Source organism: Sinocyclocheilus grahami, unplaced genomic scaffold (assembly GCF_001515645.1).
Source record: "Sinocyclocheilus grahami isolate Dianchi unplaced genomic scaffold, SAMN03320097.WGS_v1.1 scaffold513.1, whole genome shotgun sequence".
Classification (NCBI taxonomy): domain Eukaryota; kingdom Metazoa; phylum Chordata; class Actinopteri; order Cypriniformes; family Cyprinidae; genus Sinocyclocheilus; species Sinocyclocheilus grahami.
In genome coordinates, this window is record NW_015505692.1 from 914,744 (window position 1) to 935,676 (window position 20,933).

General features: G+C 37.4%; 1 protein-coding gene across 1 annotated transcript in view; it reads right to left on the reverse strand.

The window, feature by feature from the left end:
• Positions 1 to 13,573: 13,573 nt before the first annotated feature.
• ift43 (intraflagellar transport 43 homolog (Chlamydomonas)) overlaps positions 13,574 to 20,933 on the reverse strand; it is a 14,410-nt gene continuing 7,050 nt past the window's right edge. The window contains exons 2-5 of the mRNA XM_016237408.1: positions 16,143 to 16,215; positions 15,705 to 15,780; positions 15,424 to 15,486; positions 13,574 to 14,211 (exon numbers count right to left, since the gene is read on the reverse strand). Of these exons, the coding sequence (XP_016092894.1) occupies positions 14,101 to 14,211; positions 15,424 to 15,486; positions 15,705 to 15,780; positions 16,143 to 16,165 (273 nt within the window). The 5' untranslated portion in view covers positions 16,166 to 16,215 and the 3' untranslated portion in view covers positions 13,574 to 14,100. The remainder of the gene's footprint in view (positions 14,212 to 15,423; positions 15,487 to 15,704; positions 15,781 to 16,142; positions 16,216 to 20,933) is intronic.

The following is a 20,933-nucleotide window of genomic DNA, read 5'->3' on the forward strand; positions in this document are numbered from 1 at the left end:
TACTTGTTTGCTTCAAATTAAAGTTTGTGATGTTGTCATTTTCCTCGTTGCAGGTTGGTTTGATAAATGCATTATAAAAGTACTCATAAAGTAATGAATCATATATTTTCCTAAATAATTCTAACCAAATGCATTATAATACTGAAGGTTTGTTTTGTCCTGTGTGTTAATGCAGTATGCTTTCTAAAGGTGTAACAATAAATAGATAAGTATAATAATTATGTATTGGGTTAAGAGATCTAAAATATGGTCACGCAGAATAAGGCATTAATATGTGCTTTATAAGTACTAGTAATAGGCATGCTAATAAACAGCTAGTTAATAGTGAATAGTGAATAGTGTTAGTGAATAGATACAATCAATAACTCTAAATGAGCATTCTCTATCTCTCTCTCTCTCTCTATATATATATATATATATATATTACTCTTGCACTTAAGTTCACAGTCTTGCATTTTCAAATACTTGTTTGCTTCAAATTAAAGTTTGTGATGTTGTCATTTTCCTCGTTGCAGGTTGGTTTGATAAATGCATTATAAAAGTACTCATAAAGTAATGAATCATATATTTTCCTAAATAATTCTAACCAAATGCATTATAATACTGAAGGTTTGTTTTGTCCTGTGTGTTAATGCAGTATGCTTTCTAAAGGTGTAACAATAAATAGATAAGTATAATAATGTTTTATAACTGTGGTTACAATTATTCATGAGCTCATACAATGCATTTTAAGGTGCTTGAACAAGGCATAATTAATGCATTAAAACGACTTTTATAGTGCATTATGTGTAAAGGCTTTAAGTAAAGTGGGAAAAATACAGGTACCTTCGGACTCGGCTGCATTCATCCACATTTAGTTTGATTGCATGAAAAAAGCCAGTCAGAGATTCAGCTGGAATTCTCATGTTGTGCTCCAAAGAAGAAAGAAAGCCATACAGGTTTGGAACATCGTGAGTGAGTAAATCCTTTCATTTTGGGGGAACTATCCCTTTAACTAGCCCTTGTGCAAGTTTTGCTCATAGTGTGATGACCACAGTTCTCTTGAAGTGATTGGAAGACAATCACAGTGCGTTCCCACATCTCCCAGATTACCCAGAAGCCTCAGCGAGAGCAAACACTGGAGAGAGAGACTTCACAAAGTCCCTGTAATTTTCCAATCACTTGTGTTTAGGGCACATCTCAGTCTCTCTGCGGCCGTTAGATCAGATGTGTTCTCTCTGTTCAGAGCTGAGGGTCTGTTTGCGTGCAAACATCAATAGAATCAGGAAGAAACTTTTTTGTGGGGGTTTTCTGTGTCGTCTTATAGACTAATAGCCAGAGCCACACACAATCAGTTTCAGTGTGCTTTAAACACACTCTGGAGATTTCCACAGAATTCAAATAGCCATCACTCATGAGCTCTATGCATACCTCTTCCATTATTCAATATATTCCCTGATATGATTATGCTGTCAGCTACCATGTATTAGTTAAATCCATTCAGTAGATTCACTGCCAAAATCAGCAAAGAAAAGGCCTGCTAAACAGACCACATTCAGTTCATGTGGATTTAGATTAAAGGGTCAATGACAAATAAAAATCCACAGAGACCCAAGCATTGATATTCCTAATGTAGTATTATGTCACCTTTAAACGAGTCTTTTTAAGGCAAAATTAGCATTATAACTTTGAAATATTGGCAAAATACAATTTGTTTGATGAAGTAAGTGAACGTTTTGAATTCACATCACAATTCAACACACACATGTATCAGAAAAGTTAATTTTGCAGAAAGTGTTTTATGAAATTGAAAACTGAGTCAAGGGCTGAGAATTAGTGTCTGGTTTTGTAGATTTGGTGTGTGCTTCTGGTGTTTGAGTGTCAGCTTTCAGAAACTGTGTCACAAGTCAAGATTGTGTGTGTAAGCAGTTGAAAAAAACAGTAATTATTTTATTTTTGTTACTCTTTGAAGAACCAGAGTTTTAAAAAAAAGTGATATGAGGAAATCTTAAAACTCCAAGGGCATATTGATGTTGAATATACACTGAATCTGTTTATTTTTTCTTTTCAGTGTACATTTGACATTTTACCGTACAGAAATTGTGAGTAAAAATGTGCAATAAATCATGAACTGCAAAAGTCACGGGGGCCTTTGAATGTTGTTGTGTACGATGGGAGGCCACTGGAGTCCAGCGCTGATGCATGGGAAGTGTTGGATGTATTTGAGGACTGTGTGTGATTCTCACTGAGTGAGCCGCAGGTGGAGTGTGTTCCCGCTGAGCGCTGCTGATGGATGTCAGGCCGGCGCTGAGATCTGCTGGCAGCGCTTCAGCGCACGTCTTCAGACGGCAGAGGAAGTGTCACTCTCCACAGGCATGCTGGGAAAAGCCTGGAGTCCGGCGCGTCTCGCTGCTGCTGTCTTCACAACAAATCAAAGCCAAGCGGCGCGCTCCATTCAGCCCCACACTCACCCACCGGCTTCAGATTCACTGTCTGCCGCACAACAGCTGATCTGACCAACGCAAGAGAGCCACAATTCAATTCAAGTGTATTTGTCTAGCGCTTTTCACGATGCAAATCGTTGCAAAGCAGCTTTACAGAAAATGTTAAGTTTCTAGATTATATTTAGGAGTAGGTTATTAGTGGTGACTATGACAGAAATGTACAGTAAGAATCATGCAGTTAGTTATAAATTACATGTAACGCATTTTATCTAGACTACATATTTGCTTTTATGAATTTGAATCTGTAATTGAGTGAATTTGCTTACGTGTGCGTGTGTGTGTGTGTGTGTGTGTGTGTGTGTGTGTGTGTCTGTATACGGGAGAATGATAATAATGTTTCTAATCTTGTTACATGGCACACAGGATTGTGTTCAGTGTTAATGATGAGCGCTGGTCTCCTCCTCCTCCGCCAGCCGAGCTGCTTTCTTTCAATTTGTGTGCTGTCATCTCTCTGCACCGCCAATGAAATTAATGCGCCCTCTTCCCTTTAATTAAATCAAAAAGCGGGCAGGGGGCTTGGCTCCGCGGGGGTCGGATGGGGGGGAAGGGGCCCGGGGCCCGTCAAGCGCCCAGCAGAACCCGTCCCATCTGTGACACCTTCAGGAAGAGCTGCGCTTCACCAGTCGCTTTCTTCACGTGTTCTCGGCTCCGCTGTTTGTTTTTCTGATTCAACAGTTCAGTCGGTGCAGGAGACTTTCCCGTCTGTAGTTCTCTTTCCTTTTCCAGAAAACATCTCAAAAACAAGAACATGTGAGGCAAAACTTTGTGAGAGGTCAACTTATATAAGTTTATTTTGTCGTGTGGCATAAAACAGAAATAACTAAATAAACACATCAGCCGGTGCCATGAAACAAAAGCTTTGAAATGAAATCAAGTCTTCATGTTACAGTATAGTGCATCCCAGGTCATTTTGTTGTTGTTTTAAATGTATTTTAAACTTGATTACCATAAAATACTGATAACAACGAGTGAATAATGCTTTAGAGAGAAAAAAGACATCTTTGATTTGGACTGCATTGTGGTGATGAAAAGACGGCTGGTGTGTGTTTGTAATGGAGCTGAAGGTTTGCGAGCCCCTGTTTTGTTATTCACCGTGTGGAGCCGCAAATGAAATTACACGAGGAAGACTAAAGGACGTTCTCTGAGAATTAATCCCATTTAGAGCCCAAGCCACTTCAGACTCCTTCACTGAACACTCAAGCTTTACAAAAGAAGCATTGACCATGAAAACAATCAGCGTGAGACGGAGAAACACACACATTTAGATTTGCACTTAATCATTCATTTCTGTACATGCAACTGAATTAGAGAATGCATCAAATAAACATAATTTATTATCATTATAATGAACAAAAATGATTAAACAAATACAAATACACACCTATATCTGTCATCTTTTCAGCCCATGTTTAAACGATTTGTTCTGTGAATTTCCTTTAATGCTTTAATCAAGATCTAATCATTTTCTATGTTGAATATTTGTATCATTTTTCATTTATGTTATTTATTCATGTCAATGAATATGCATATTTAAATATTCCTGTTTATTACACATTTAAATATGGAACATCAGATAGTTGCAGCTGAAAGATGAATGCAAAAATTCATATAGAATCAAATATCACTTATCACACGCATGCATGGTTTTTATGTTTGTAAGCAGAATTTAAAATCATTGAGTGAATATACAGTCAGTTGAGTTATTTTGTGAGGCTTGGTAGCACATAAAATGTAGACAAATGTTCATAGTAAATAAATATATAATTGTTTTAAGTAGTTATGCCAGTCGTGATGAATTATTTCGTTGGGTAGATATTGAACAGACTCCATTTGAAAGGTAATACTGTGGTGTGTGTGTGTGTGTGTGTGTGTGTGTGTGTGTGTAGCAGAGCGGTGAAACACTGACCCCTACTGGACAGCATTCACTACAGTGCACTGGTCAGCATCTGACAAACACATCCACACTGATGCAGTCACTCTTTTCTTATATATTGTTGTTATACCATGGTGCTTATGGCTGTTTTGGGCTATTTCATGTTTTGCAATCAGTTCAAATGAATCAGTAGACACATGCATGAGGCTGCAGTGCAGTGTCTGAGTACCAGAATGATTAAAGTGTGTGGTGCATGCAGGAGCGCACTGGTGAAGTTCACAATCACTCCGGCTCTGCGCCATCATCCCGTCCTCGACTCCAAACACGCACTCTTTTAATTTGAGCTCTCTGATTAGCGGATGATTGTCTGACAGACGCTCGCGCGTCCCAGGTCTCTCCCTCCCAGCCTGCAACTCAATCACAGCCAATTAGCGGCTCCCCAAACACTCTCTCCTATTAGAGCGTCATAATGCGCTCATTGTGTCCTGATTTGCCAAATAAATCACTCCAGAGGCGCGCGCCTTTTCCGCGCAGCTCTCTTTTTCTTCGAGAACTTTTTATTTTTCATAGCTTTTATTTTTGCATCTTTGTTAAACGGTTTCTTTTTTTATTTAAAAGCCTTTTCCCCGCCTCCCACATTCTCAGAAAAATGGTACAGAAGCTGTCACTTTTCATAGCGTACCAATATGTACCCTTTAGGTGCCAATGTGTTCGCTTTTGGTATTAATAAGCACCTTTGAGGTTCTAATGTGCATCTTTGGGAGGGTAAAAAAAACTTTTGAAAACGCACAGGCCCAGTGACAGCTTTTGTGGCTACCTTTTTGTGTGCAAACTTAAAGTGTGAAGCATTTTGAGTGAGGTATAGTTTGGTGGACGTTGCAGGATGATTCAGATCGGCTGCTCTTGTCTTTTCAAGGTTAAGAATCCATTCAGTCTCACCTGTGCGCACTCTCAATGTCACGTCAAACGTCTCCATCATTTACAATCCTCTTCATTTCTGCATCGATACAAATGCACGTTTTTGTAGGCAGACTGACTTTCGGGACGAAGCAGAGAGACGGCGAGGAAACCAGAAATCGGAGTAATTTGATTGGACGAGCAGATGATGCTGACGGACATGAGATGAGATCAGACATGAATGCTGGAATAAATCTCACACATTCGTCCTTGCTGGTAATGTCAATAAGATGAGCCCAAGTCAAACTAAATAAATGTAGGCTATAAATATGCTCTCATGTAGCTATATTGTTCTCGTGACAAATGTATTTTAGTTAAAATACAATTCGGATAATCTCAGGAAACTGTGACCTTTGTGTGTCTGTTCATGACCTGCACAATTAACTAGTCTGATTGCTGCTCATTCTGTTCCAATACTGAGTTTATTCACAACTGATGAGCTGTTGCATGTTGCTATTCAATGCATTACTGTAATAGGCATAACATACACTGATATCAGCTTTTTTTTTCTAAAACATTGAACTATTTCGATACTTTCTGATTGACTGATTTTAAACATAAACTTTTATGGAGTTTGTCACAATGCATGACTTTTCCACAAACGCTCCTAAAAATAAAGGTACTTTTTTTTGGCAGTGATCCCATGGAGGAATCATTTTGGGTTCCCCGCTGAAAGATCCTTTCACTGAACAGTTCTTAAAAGAACATTTTCTTTGTGTTAGTGTGAAAAATATTTAAAAACATCGAAAGAACCTTTTATAGAACCTTGCGTGGATGCTTTGGTTCTTCGTGGAACCATCAAAGCCAATAAAGAAGCTTTATTCTTAAGAGCGAATCATGAATGTTGTGTTGCTTTCAAATTAAGGCATCTTATAAGACAGGATAATGTTGCTGCCTGTCTTTTGGAACAGCTTTGGAAGCGTGCATACGATGCTTTAGAATGCCGTCTATGTGGGCAGCACATATGATGACAATCCCCTGAGAGGCGGGTGATGAGAGCACTCAGAGCTGCGGAGGGGGCAGATACAGGGCAGTGTCACAGACAGCTCAATGCAATCTACACACGTGGAGCTTCATCTGATTTGAGGGAAGAGCGTCCTTCTTTGTGCTCTGAGCAGGAGGTTGGAGCCCGAGAGCTCACTGTCTTCATGTTAACTCACTAGCACTGAGGGTCCAGACAGAGATGAAGCCGCTCTCAGAGAGACTCATGAGGATGATTGTTAGCAGGATGGGATTAGGGGGAACATTTTGCCTTTTGTTGTGATTAAATATTGCACCTCAATAATTATATATTTGCTCTGATATGACTCGAAAGGGTGATTCTTACAATGAGAGGAAAAAATAAAATAAAATACAAAATAAATCAAAAGCACATTAAATTCATATTTTAATGCTATAATATTAACTAAATCATTGTGAATATCGTCCAGCCCTAGTTTTGAACATCACTAATTCCAAAATACCAAAATAAATCTTGAAATATTTTTAAATGCCTGGAAGGTTTTCAAAAAATAAAAATAAAAAATGCTCTCTGTACATATAAATAAAGTGTAGCGAAAACAACTTTATATTAATATTGATATAATATTTATTTATTTCCTTTCTTCATTTTATGGAATACCCAGAAGAAGAAAAATGTATGCTGTACTTTTAAATGAAATAGTAGTGAAAATAACATTTAATGAATTAATGTTTATGATCCTATAGTATGTATTAATATTTATACAATTGTATTACATTATATTAGATGTTGATGCTATTTTGTTTTATGCCTTTATATAAGACAATACTGTTGAGAATGGGAGAGAACATCCTGAGCAGACATGTCCGAGTTCTGCCCACAAGGCTATGGATCCAATATTCTGTGCATATTGAAATATATATTACAAAGCTTCTATCCAGTATTCTTAGTGTCCATGTTGTAATAATGTAAATATTGCTAATATAAGTGGAAGTGCAGTGGAGAAGCTGAGCCCGGTTGCTGTGGGCAGCTTGGAGCCTCCATCCAGCTCAGTTTACTGTCCAAATGAAAGCGTCTCACCAGTCCAGATCCAAGAGCTTCTGTCATTGCCATCCAATAATGGAATGACCTCCCAAACACAGTTAGAAGCAGACGAGTGTCTGCCAGCACACCTATTCAGAAACCTGAGCTCAGCGGTTAATACTGCTCTACTTCTGACTGACTGTGAGTCCAAACGGATCCCAGCAGCCTCTCTCCTGTTTATCTCCTGTCTTCATTCACACACAAGTGCAGTCAGCAACCGATGGATAAAAAAAGCTTAGTTGTTTATTTTTCTTGTTCAGGAACACATCACAATACAGTAGAACAGTCCGTCTCAATTTCTGTGTAAAGAACTGTTGAGCTGTCAAGAGATGATATTGTCCAAACATGGGGTTTTAAATGGCAGATTCTAAATCTATTATCCGCAAATGTTCATTTATGTGCCTTACAAAGTAACAGGAGTCATTTATAACAGAGGAACTAGACAAAACGACAAACTAAAAGTCCACAGAACAAGCACAGACAGACAGAACATGACAGGAATATTGGAACATTGAGAGAAAAAAAAAAGTTTAAAAAGTCAAAATAATGACATTAATATTTCAGATGTTTAATACATAATTATTACATACATTACATATTGCATTTGAGCTCATTTCTATTTTTCATTACTTATTTTTCACTTTTTTTATAACATAAAAAAATTCATTTTTTATAACATTATTTCATTATTTCAACTTTTCTCATAATTAAGATTTAGTATTAATTGTGACTTTCTATTATGACTTTTTTGAGGCAATCTCATAATTTTGACGTCACTTTTATCTAATTATTTTGACTGTCACAATTTCTATTTATCTCAGAATTCTTCATAATTTCAACTGTCATTACTGACGTTTTATCACATCATTTTCATTTTTTGCCATGATTTCAAACTTGTCATAATTATGACTTTTTAATCTCATAATTTTTTTTATACTTGTTTACTTTTTATCTCATAATCATGACTTTGTATTTCAAAATTTTAACCTTGTCATAATTACGACTTTATCTCATAATTTCAATTGTTTTAATTAGGACTTTTATGTCATAATTATGACACACTATCTCATAATTTCAAATTTTATGATTTACTCCCAAACCATGTTTTTTTTTTCTTCTAATTTGGTGGAAATTGGCTTTGAATAATTTCAATTTTTTTGTCTTAACTATGACATTTTATCTCAAACTTTAGAATTTTATGATTCACTCATGATTTACCAAAGCATTTTTTTCTTATGTGATGGAAATGAATAAATAAATGGGCTTATATACATTAACTCAATGTTAATGTGAAGAAAATGAACACTATTTCCATCATGTGGCATAAAAACGTGGTTGTGTGAGGGATTATGGCTTATTGTAAGATAACTACTATTGTCAACAGCATTCTCTCACACAAAACTAAAACAAAATACTAAATAATTCAAAAAAATTACAATCCCTTGGCACTTCATTTGAAACCCAAACATGTATTAACCTGATGAAGTCACTTGGAAGTGCTTGATTAGTTATTGGTGAGCTTTGAAGGATAGTCAGTAAGGAGAGCGACAGCAGCAGACGTGGAGGTGGACGTTACCTCGCTGGTTTTAGGAGGTGAGTCCAGCCAGCTGGCACAGGAATCTCGCGATGGAAGTGTTTGGATTTAGAGGAACACAGAGAGACCCCGGCAGACGCACCACAAGGGTCCGGGACCCTCTCAGCACGCCTCTGTAGGGCTGCCCGGACCCCCGTCGGCTCTGGACAGATGGAGCGGCCGACCCCGGAAGCCAGGAAGGAGGAGAGGCTTGACACACAGGAAGGAGAATGGCAGCGGCCGCAGATGCCAAAGGAAGCTGAACTGCAGCAGGTGTGTGATCAACCTCACGCTTCGCTTCGCTACAGAACGCCAGTCACAGCTCTCAGACCCTGCCGGACGCTGGAGCACTGCACTGTTATATGAGTGTTTATTACACTGCAGCCACGAGAAAGTATTTGTCACGCTTCGAATCCTCAGTATGCCATTGCATTACATCAAGGAAATCAAAGCAAGTGTCATTTATTTTAAAGTCAACCTGAATCCAAGACAGAACTTGATTGCATTCATCAGGAATTGATTGGAGGGTAAAAACAGGTGGTTGAATAATAAGAGGGCTTAGTGATGAAATGGAAAGTAATGCAAGAACAGGTGTAAAGTGTGAATAATGCTACTCAGGCTCATTGGAAATACATGCCTCTACCTACATTTCTCCAAAATCGAAAAAGCATACCTATATGTAAGAATCGCTGATGTTTCCAGTTGAAATGAACACTAGAGGCAGTAAAACTCCCACAACGTTTGCTTACAGGGTCGGTTTCGATTAAGAAAGCCTAATTTTTGCACAATTCTTTGCACTTTAAAACAATTTTAACATGCTGTGAGATTTCAAAACTGATACTACTGAACATTAGCGTCACATATACAGCTTCACGTGTATGGATTTTCTTGGTAGCCGACACGATATGGTGTTGTACTTGTAAAGTGAAGCGCTCTGGTACAAATCGACAAAACTACAGTTTGACAAAATCCGCATAGAAGGAAGTTATATAGCACGGTTGCATCAGCAGGTGTGTTTTTCTATCACTTTTGCATTCGTTAACACCATCGGGCTTTACCTTGTAGCGACACTCCTCGGACATTTATGAACCAATGTAATAAAAATGTGGCGATGGTCACATTGATCACGCTTTTTAGCGCCTCTCACTTGACATTTCACTTTACCGTGAAACATGCAATAGGTATGTAATATCAGTTTTGTAGAAACAATACCACAAGCACGTATTTTTAATAAGCCTGGCTTGCGAAAAAAAAAGCGTTAAAATGATTAACGCGTTTAATGCAGTCGCCTATCCCAGACCTGTACGTCATCATACACTGATGTGTTTATAATGCAGCGATATACCCCTAAAATTCAAGGTATCAGGGCATGAAATGACATTGTATGGTTTTATATCATATAATATAGTTAAACAATATCATACCAGCAAGAGTGCTGTTTTCCTGAATATCTGCATGATTTTTGCTCAGTTTCACAAATGAAAATGGCTCCAATCAAAGCCACAGCAGAACTTTTATGTGATTCTGATCAACCCAGCAGTGATTCGCTACTGAATGAATCCATGTTTTTTGAGTGAATCAAGTGGGTCAATGATATAGTGACTCATTCATAAAAACAGTCACTTGCTTTGTTTCTGAATGAATTCGCCGTTTGAATTGGTTGAATGATGACCGAATGACTCGCTCATTAAGACAGCAACTTGGATTTAGTTTCATATTTAGACCACTAATGTCATAGCATTATTTATGCAATTGTAATTGCAGTATAAATGCATTCATGTCACCTCTGAACAGTCTGTGTAAATACCAACCTAAATTCCACTTTAAATGCAGCTTCTGAAAACAATGTCACAGCCTCATTGTAGCCTTAAATATTTGTGCAACAAATTCTATGTTGAATCAAAATATTTTAAAGCTACTTTTTTTTGCCATGTCTATTCAATACTGTTCTCATTTAACACAATAATGACTTCAAATGATCTTTTTTGGAGAGAAAAAATTCGCGATAAATTTGTGATTAATTAGCTGGCAAATTATGTAATTAATCAGATTTTAAAATTGTATTTGCTTGACAGCGCTACTTTTTGCATGAAGTATGTTTCTGGCCCAGATGCTGTGTAGCTTCACTGTATATCAGGTTCTCATCCGATATGACTTGCAGATGATGACGCTCTGATCTCTGGACTCGCATCGCTTTGCAACTTTTTATGCATCCACGTCAAGCGTTGAGGCGGGTCAGTTACCCGCTATCACAAGGCTTTAATCTGAGTGGCCGCCTCCTAAACTGGCTGTGAGGCGCTGGCATCCCTGAGAGAGACAGCTAGAGGTTGTCTGTACATGGATGGGCACTTCACAGCTCGGCGGGGGGGGGAGGAAGGGGCATCGCGGCAGCTGCTCGGGGCATATGGGCAGAATTCATTAAAAGAGCCCAAAAAAGCTCATGTGAGGAGAGAGACAGAGACAAAGTACAGCAAGAGTGTGTTTCTGTGTGTGCGGATGTATTCATGTACATCACAGGTTCTTGAGAAACGTCTTGCATCACGCTTGAAAGTTGTGCTAGACCTTGAGCCAGTGTTAGTTTAGTATCTTTGATTGGTTACACTTTATTTTGATAGTCAACTTTAGACATTCTACTAACTACAAGTAACTTTGCAACTACATGTCAACTAATTCTCATTAGTTTGCAACTACAAGTCTACTATCTCTCAGAGGTTAGGTTTAGGGTTAGTCGAATAAGTTGACATATACTTGCAAAGTTTCTGATAGTCAGTATGTTGTGGACGCATCAAAATAAAGTGTTAGCAGATATTAAGCAGCCAGTCTACTAATACTCTAATGACTGCTAGTTGACACGTAGTTGCAAAGTTACTTACTACCCTTTGATATATTATTATAGTATATTTGGAAAAAGAATAACATTTTATACTTGGTTTACATTTTAATTAAAGTTTTAGCAATTTTGATTTTTTTTTTTATTTAAAGAAAATCAGACTTTTCCAGGTTTTAAGTGCTATAATCAGGTCCCTGGTGAATCTACCAACCAAGGAAACATGAAAAAGATTAACCCAGTAACTTTGTTTTGGGAAGGCTTTTTCTGCAAGCGTCTGAGAAAATGAGCGCGTCTGATTTCGCTCACTTGGTGACGTTGCAAAGGGATCTCATTATAATATTACCACCCCTTAATCTGTAAGTTTCTACCCACGGCGCCGCCATTGTGTTTTCGCAAGCGACTACGGTGTAGCAGCTCTAATGCCATGGAGAAAGTTTGAGCAAAACACACTAACTGTTCTGTGTTTGGCTGCACAGACGAGCACAGAACACTGTTTAGAGTCCCAGCCTCAGAGGAGACGACAGAGCAGTGCATTTATTGATTTATTTACTGTATATTGCTGCTGCCACACAGATCTAAAATAAACAAGCGATTTATTTCCCAGCAGTTTACCTTCACAGACATAACCCACTGTTTTTGTAACTCGTGTGTTTAACGTAAACTTGTGTGAATGAGAACTTAGTTTAGTGCTCACATGCTGTGACAGCCGCTTTCTGTGCGTGTGCTTCAGATGTGTGCGCTCAGAAAACCATATATCAGAAGTTTAAGCTCATGTAGTTTAAAACGCATGATTTCAGCACGATAAACATGATAATCAGAACCAAAACATATGTTTTTAGCAGATACGAGCTGTAATGGCACAGCTCTATTCTGGAAAAGGGGGCGGGGAGCAGCAGCTCATTTGCATTTAAAGAGACAGGCCCGAAAAACAGCGTGTTTCTGCTTCCACTCAAAATAGGCATTTTCAAAATGATAGTATAAATGATCTGTGGAGAATTTTGAGCTGAAACTTCACAGACACACTCTGGGGACACCAGAGACTTATATTACATATTGTAAAAAGGACATAATATGTCTCCTTTAAGTAGGTTTTCTATATTTAGGTTTACTTGTTTTAGTATTTCAACCTTGCCTTGGCAACTCGCTCAAATAAGTTAAGTTTTTTTTCTCCCATAATGATTTACGATTAAGCTATTCATCTGTCATTATTAAAACATAAAAACTTTTTAAAAACATTAAAAGTGTTCACACTGTGTTCATTTATAGTGACAAAATGTGTTATTTTAGTATTATTTATAAACTATTATACTATTAAATTATCTTTTATTTTTTATCATAGTTTAAGTTTGAGCAATTTTACGTGCTTTTGCATTAGTTTTCTTAATATTTCTATTTTGCTTTAATTTATATACAGTATATATATCCACCACTGTGCTGTAAAAGACTGATCTGTAGTTATCAGAAAAGTTAGCTTGCGGTTCTTGCTGCTAAAGGTGGCACAAACAGATTTTAAGTTAAAGGGATAATTAGTTTTTTCTCATGGGTGATAGCAGGTGTTGGATAACAATTTTTATTTCGTTTAGATATACACAACATATATAAAACAAAACTTCCTTTTGAAGAATTGCAATAAACATGTATTTTCATTAGCATATTTGTGCATCTACAGCTGAATGTGTTTTATAATCAATAGATAACACGCCTATAGATTTGATGTTAATATTTAATTTTAATAATTGCATTACTAGAAAAAACATTTTGTGATTAAATGTGTTAAATGTTTTGAGAACAAGTCCATTGCATTGGAGAAAAGTGTCAAATCGATTGAGAAAAGCTGTCAAAACAAATACATCGTATACAAGACACATACTGATTATCATCAAAAAAAAAAAATGAAACATTTCAGTTTTAACTACTGATTTCATGAGACGTGCATTTTTCAAATAGTGACATTTAAACACATATATTTGATATTCTGGCTTAAATGAAGCAGGTTATCACGTTAATCCACACGGTGTGATAGAAATGCAGGAATGAAGCTCATGAGAACAGGACGAGCTCAGATGGTCGATGCTGTGGTCAATAACGATAAGGCCGGCTTGCTCGGATGTGCAAAGTTCATTTTAACTCAATCAACTGGATTTTAGTTTCCCTGCTCATTAACCTTGGATTTTGGTGACAAATGTCTCCAGATTGATCCAGTTAAGAAAAGCAATGTTTCTGGGTTTGCAAGGTTAACCTTAATGAGAAACACACAGAGCGTAAGCAATGACACGTCAAGAAACACATTCAATATGAACAATATTTTCCTATCTGAGCACATGAGGTGTAAATCCATCCTCAGGCCACAGGAAGCGGAGACTGATCTTCCCGCTCTCCTTGATCCCATTCCGTCTGGAGCTCAGAGGAGACCTCGGTGAACAGATGATCCCAATCCCAGCCCACGTCCTCCTGCACAGACACCACCAAACCATCACAGCAGCTTCACAGAGAGAGCAGGAGAAATACAGTGCATTTAAAGCAACAGTTCACCTCAACACGAAGCTTCTGTCCGCATTCACTTACACTCGTGTCGAGGAACACAAAAGGAGATTTTCTGACAAATCTTTATGTATCTTATTTCCACACAGTTCATAATTAGCATGTCTGTCGAGCTCCAAAATTATTGAAAAATGTAGGAATAAAGTAGATTTTATGACTCGTGTGCCATATTTCCCTTCCTCACACTTAGAATATAGTACGCATTATGTACTTCTATAGTGCTTTATAAAAAATATTTTGATTAATCATTTTGGTGTTAAATAATGTCAATGTATATAAAAGAGAGAGGGTTCTTCAAAATATCTTTGACATTCAAACTAATTTGATTCAAAACTATTAATTTGTCATCACTTAAAAATGTTCACACTGTATTGATTTACAGTGAAAAACAGTGTAAAGCAGTGTTATTATGTTATTTTAGTATTTTACATATAAATACAAACACACGCACTATTATAACTTTTTGAATTTTTATTATAGCTTTTATTACTGCTTGTATTTTTACTCTATTTATTAATTTTATTTTATAAATGCTATTTTAATTGTAGTTAAAGTTTAAGAATTTTTGAAATGTGCTTTTGTCATTTATGTTAATTGTTCACTATTATTTTAAAAAATCACAATTTTTTCAATAACAACAATTCTTTTTTTTCAGTTTTTCATCTAATATTTATCTTTTGTTCTATTTAAGCTCTTTTTAAATGATGGAATGGCTTTTAAGAGTTGCAGTTTTAGTTAAAAAGGTTTTACAATACTGGGTCAAACATGTTGTTTTCAGTTTTTATTTTGAGTCTATTGGTTAAAATTATGATTTCTCTTTTAACCATTTAAATATATGGTGCTTTTATTATTATTATTTTGGACTGTCATTTTATATAGAAGAGTGAAGGTTCTTCAAAATATAGTATATGAGAGAATAGAATAAAGTCATATGAGTTTGGAATGACATGAGGGCGAGTAAATGAAGACAGAGCACTCATATCTGGGTGAACTGTCCTGTAACACATTGTGGGACAGTATGAGATGAAGAATGCTGCTGGTGACTTCATAAATCTGTTGTCTGACCCTCTTACACGGCCTAGAAAGAGCCGGACAGACTCTATATTTACTGGCAGCGCTCACCTCTCTCACCTCCTGCTCCGGGGCTAAAACCTTCGTGAGCAGCTTCAGGTCAATCTCTCCATCCTGAGAAACATTCAGTACAGACAAAACATTAGCCAAGCCATTACTGAAAATACTGAAGCATTGCAATATAATGCCAGGGTAGTCCAAAAAACAGACACTGTAGGACGTGAAGGATGAATTAGGCAGTAACTTTATGCTCCTTACAACATCCTTGATTTACACAAAGCAGCAGTGTTTGTTGTTAAGGGATGATGGGTAATGATGGGTGAGTGTCTCACCAGGGTCTGAAAAGCCGAGTACTTCATGAGGTCGTTGTCCAGGTCTCTGTAGGTCATAACTCTGTTCACCTGGATACTGCAGACAAGAGAGAACTATAAACACGTGTCTGTTTTTAGCATCTCAAAGGCGTCTAAAGACTATTTCATCCTCCTTTTAAAATGCCGATAGACGACTGGATGAAATTCTAAGACGCTTCAGCTCCATCAATCCAATTAAGAATGAATTCAAACTTTGACAAAATATTATGACAAACCATAGACATGAACACTGATTGATAAACCCATTATTCACGAGAAAACAGTTTGCACATATCCAAGTGTTTTTGGCATGTAGACAGTTTAACTAACTTAACTATGTTTCTCAGCAAGATCCAGCAGATCTTGAAGCATATAGAGTTTGTTTTCTTGACGATGATTATTGTTTGGACCGAAGGATACCTGGGTGGAGCAGCGATCTGCATGGTGAGGTCTTCCTCTTGAACCTCCTCCAGGTCTGGAATCACTGGGATGTCTAGAAAATGCAGGTGAAATGTGTTAATTTTGTTAATAGTTCAGTGGAAAATACAAAACATTTCATATAATTACCTATAATATTATGGTTATTATTATTTGGTTGCGTTGTGAGTATTTGCAGAGTTTTCTGTATTTGGTTGCGTTGTGAGTATTTGCAGCATTTTCTGTATTTGGCTGCATTGTGAGTATTTGCAGCGTTTTCTGTATTTGGTTGCGTTGAGAGTTTTCTGTATTTGGTTGCATTGTGAATATTTGCAGCGTTTTCTGTATTTGGTTGCGTTGAGAGTTTTCTGTATTTGGTTGCGTTGTGAGTATTTGCAGCATTTTCTGTATTTGGTTGCATTGTGAGTATTTGCAGCGTGTTTCTGTATTTGGCTGCGTTGTGAGTATTTGCAGCGTTTTCTGTATTTGGTTGCATTGTGAGTATTTGCAGCGTGTTTCTGTATTTCATATAATTACCTATAATATTATGGTGGCCAAGAGAGCTTGACGCGCTGCAACTTGAAAACACATGCAAATTGAAAAAACACCAGCATATTAAGAAAACCCATCACTTTTAGAACACATGCTGCAAATGTATTTGGTTGTGTTGTGAGTATTTGCAGCATTTATTGTATTTGCAATGTGTTTCTGTATTTGGTTGTATTGTGAGTATTTGCAGACTTTTCTGTATATGGTTGTGTTGTATTTGGTTGCATTGTGAGTAGTGCTGTCAAATGATTAATCGTGATTAATCACATCTGAAATAAAAGTTTTTGTTTACATAATATATGTGTGTGTACTGTGTATATTTATTATGTATATAAATACACATACATGCATTTATAATATAATAATGTATCATATATGCTGTATGTGTGTGTATTTATATATACATAATAAATATACACAGTACACACATACAGTATATTATGTAGACAAGACATTTTATTTGGGATGAAATTAATCGTCATTAATCGTCTGACAGCACTAGCCATGAATATTTGCAGTGTTTTTCTGTATTTGGTTGCATTGTGAGTATTTGCAGCGTTTTCTGTATTTGGTTGCATTGTGAGTATTTTCAGCGTTTTCTGTATTTGGTTGCATTGTGAGTATTTGCAACATTTTCTGTATTTGGTTGCATTGTGAGTATTTGCAGCGTTTTCTGTATTTGGTTGCGTTGTGAGTATTTGCAGTGTTTTCTGTATATGGTTGCGTTGAGAGTATTTGCAGCGTTTTCTGTATTTGGTTGCATTGTGAGTATTTACAGCATTTTCTGTATTTGGTTGCATTGTGAGTATTTGCAGTGTTTTCTGTATATGGTTGCGTTGAGAGTATTTACAGCATTTTCTGTATTTGGTTGCGTTGTGAGTATTTGCAGCGTTTTCTGTATTTGGTTGCATTCTAAGTATTTGCAGTGTTTTCTGTATATGGTTGCGTTGAGATTATTTACAGCATTTTCTGTATTTGGTTGCGTTGTGAGTATTTGCAGCGTTTTCTGTATTTGGTTGCGTTGAGAGTATTTGCAGCGTTTTCTATATTTGGTTGTGTTGTCAGTATTTGGTTGCATTGTGGGTATTTGCAGCATTTTCTGTATTTGGTTGCGTTGAGAGTTTTCTGTATTTGGTTGCGTTGAGAGTTTTCTGTATTTTTTCTGTATTTGGTTGCGTTGAGAGTATTTGCAGCGTTTTCTGTATTTGGTTGCGTTGAGAGTTTTCTGTATTTGGTTGCGTTGTGAGTATTTGTAGCGTTTTCTGTATATTGTTGCATTGAAAGTTTTCTGTATTTGGTTGCGTTGTGAGTATTTGCAGCATTTTCTGTATTTGGTTGCGTTGAGAGTATTTGCAGCGTTTTCTGTATTTGGTTGCGTTGAGAGTATTTGCAGCGTTTTCTGTATTTGGTTGCGTTGAGAGTATTTGCAGCGTTTTCTGTATTTGGTTGCGTTGAGAGTATTTGCAGCGTTTTCTGTATTTGGTTGCGTTGAGAGTATTTGCAGCGTTTTCTGTATTTGGTTGCGTTGAGAGTATTTGCAGCGTTTTCTGTATTTGGTTGCGTTGAGAGTATTTGCAGCGTTTTCTGTATTTGGTTGCGTTGAGAGTATTTGCAGCGTTTTCTGTATTTGGTTGCGTTGAGAGTATTTGCAGCGTTTTCTGTATTTGGTTGCGTTGAGAGTATTTGCAGCGTTTTCTGTATTTGGTTGCGTTGAGAGTATTTGCAGCGTTTTCTGTATTTGGTTGCGTTGAGAGTATTTGCAGCGTTTTCTGTATTTGGTTGCGTTGAGAGTATTTGCAGCGTTTTCTGTATTTGGTTGCGTTGAGAGTATTTGCAGCGTTTTCTGTATTTGGTTGCGTTGAGAGTATTTGCAGCGTTTTCTGTATTTGGTTGCGTTGAGAGTATTTGCAGCGTTTTCTGTATTTGGTTGCGTTGAGAGTATTTGCAGCGTTTTCTGTATTTGGTTGCGTTGAGAGTATTTGCAGCGTTTTCTGTATTTGGTTGCGTTGAGAGTATTTGCAGCGTTTTCTGTATTTGGTTGCGTTGAGAGTATTTGCAGCGTTTTCTGTATTTGGTTGCGTTGAGAGTATTTGCAGCGTTTTCTGTATTTGGTTGCGTTGAGAGTATTTGCAGCGTTTTCTGTATTTGGTTGCGTTGAGAGTATTTGCAGCGTTTTCTGTATTTGGTTGCGTTGAGAGTATTTGCAGCGTTTTCTGTATTTGGTTGCGTTGAGAGTATTTGCAGCGTTTTCTGTATTTGGTTGCGTTGAGAGTATTTGCAGCGTTTTCTGTATTTGGTTGCGTTGAGAGTATTTGCAGCGTTTTCTGTATTTGGTTGCGTTGAGAGTATTTGCAGCGTTTTCTGTATTTGGTTGCGTTGAGAGTATTTGCAGCGTTTTCTGTATTTGGTTGCGTTGAGAGTATTTGCAGCGTTTTCTGTATTTGGTTGCGTTGAGAGTATTTGCAGCGTTTTCTGTATTTGGTTGCGTTGAGAGTATTTGCAGCGTTTTCTGTATTTGGTTGCGTTGAGAGTATTTGCAGCGTTTTCTGTATTTGGTTGCGTTGAGAGTATTTGCAGCGTTTTCTGTATTTGGTTGCGTTGAGAGTATTTGCAGCGTTTTCTGTATTTGGTTGCGTTGAGAGTATTTGCAGCGTTTTCTGTATTTGGTTGCGTTGAGAGTATTTGCAGCGTTTTCTGTATTTGGTTGCGTTGAGAGTATTTGCAGCGTTTTCTGTATTTGGTTGCGTTGAGAGTATTTGCAGCGTTTTCTGTATTTGGTTGCGTTGAGAGTATTTGCAGCGTTTTCTGTATTTGGTTGCGTTGAGAGTATTTGCAGCGTTTTCTGTATTTGGTTGCGTTGAGAGTATTTGCAGCGTTTTCTGTATTTGGTTGCGTTGAGAGTATTTGCAGCGTTTTCTGTATTTGGTTGCGTTGAGAGTATTTGCAGCGTTTTCTGTATTTGGTTGCGTTGAGAGTATTTGCAGCGTTTTCTGTATTTGGTTGCGTTGAGAGTATTTGCAGCGTTTTCTGTATTTGGTTGCGTTGAGAGTATTTGCAGCGTTTTCTGTATTTGGTTGCGTTGAGAGTATTTGCAGCGTTTTCTGTATTTGGTTGCGTTGAGAGTATTTGCAGCGTTTTCTGTATTTGGTTGCGTTGAGAGTATTTGCAGCGTTTTCTGTATTTGGTTGCGTTGAGAGTATTTGCAGCGTTTTCTGTATTTGGTTGCGTTGAGAGTATTTGCAGCGTTTTCTGTATTTGGTTGCGTTGAGAGTATTTGCAGCGTTTTCTGTATTTGGTTGCGTTGAGAGTATTTGCAGCGTTTTCTGTATTTGGTTGCGTTGAGAGTATTTGCAGCGTTTTCTGTATTTGGTTGCGTTGAGAGTATTTGCAGCGTTTTCTGTATTTGGTTGCGTTGAGAGTATTTGCAGCGTTTTCTGTATTTGGTTGCGTTGAGAGTATTTGCAGCGTTTTCTGTATTTGGTTGCGTTGAGAGTATTTGCAGCGTTTTCTGTATTTGGTTGCGTTGAGAGTATTTGCAGCGTTTTCTGTATTTGGTTGCGTTGAGAGTATTTGCAGCGTTTTCTGTATTTGGTTGCGTTGAGAGTATTTGCAGCGTTTTCTGTATTTGGTTGCGTTGAGAGTATTTGCAGCGTTTTCTGTATTTGGTTGCGTTGAGAGTATTTGCAGCGTTTTCTGTATTTGGTTGCGTTGAGAGTATTTGCAGCGTTTTCTGTATTTGGTTGCGTTGAGAGTATTTGCAGCGTTTTCTGTATTTGGTTGCGTTGAGAGTATTTGCAGCGTTTTCTGTATTTGGTTGCGTTGAGAGTATTTGCAGCGTTTTCTGTATTTGGTTGCGTTGAGAGTATTTGCAGCGTTTTCTGTATTTGGTTGCGTTGAGAGTTTTCTGTATTTGGTTGCGTTGTGAATATTTGTAGCATTTTCTGTATTTGGCTGCGTTGTGAGTATTTGCAACGTTTTCTGTATTTGGTTGCATTGTGAGTATTTGCAGCGTGTTCCTGTATTTGGTTGCAATGAGAGTATTTGCAGCGTTTTCTGTATTTGGTTGCGTTGTGAGTATTTGCAGCGTGTTTGTGATTTGGTTGCGTTGAGAGTATTTGCAGCGTTTCTGTATTTGGTTGTGTTGACAGTATTTGCTGCGTTTTCTGTATTTGGTTGCATTGACAGTATTTGCAGAGTTTTCTGTATTTGGATGCGTTGAGAGTTTTCTGTATATGGTTACGATGT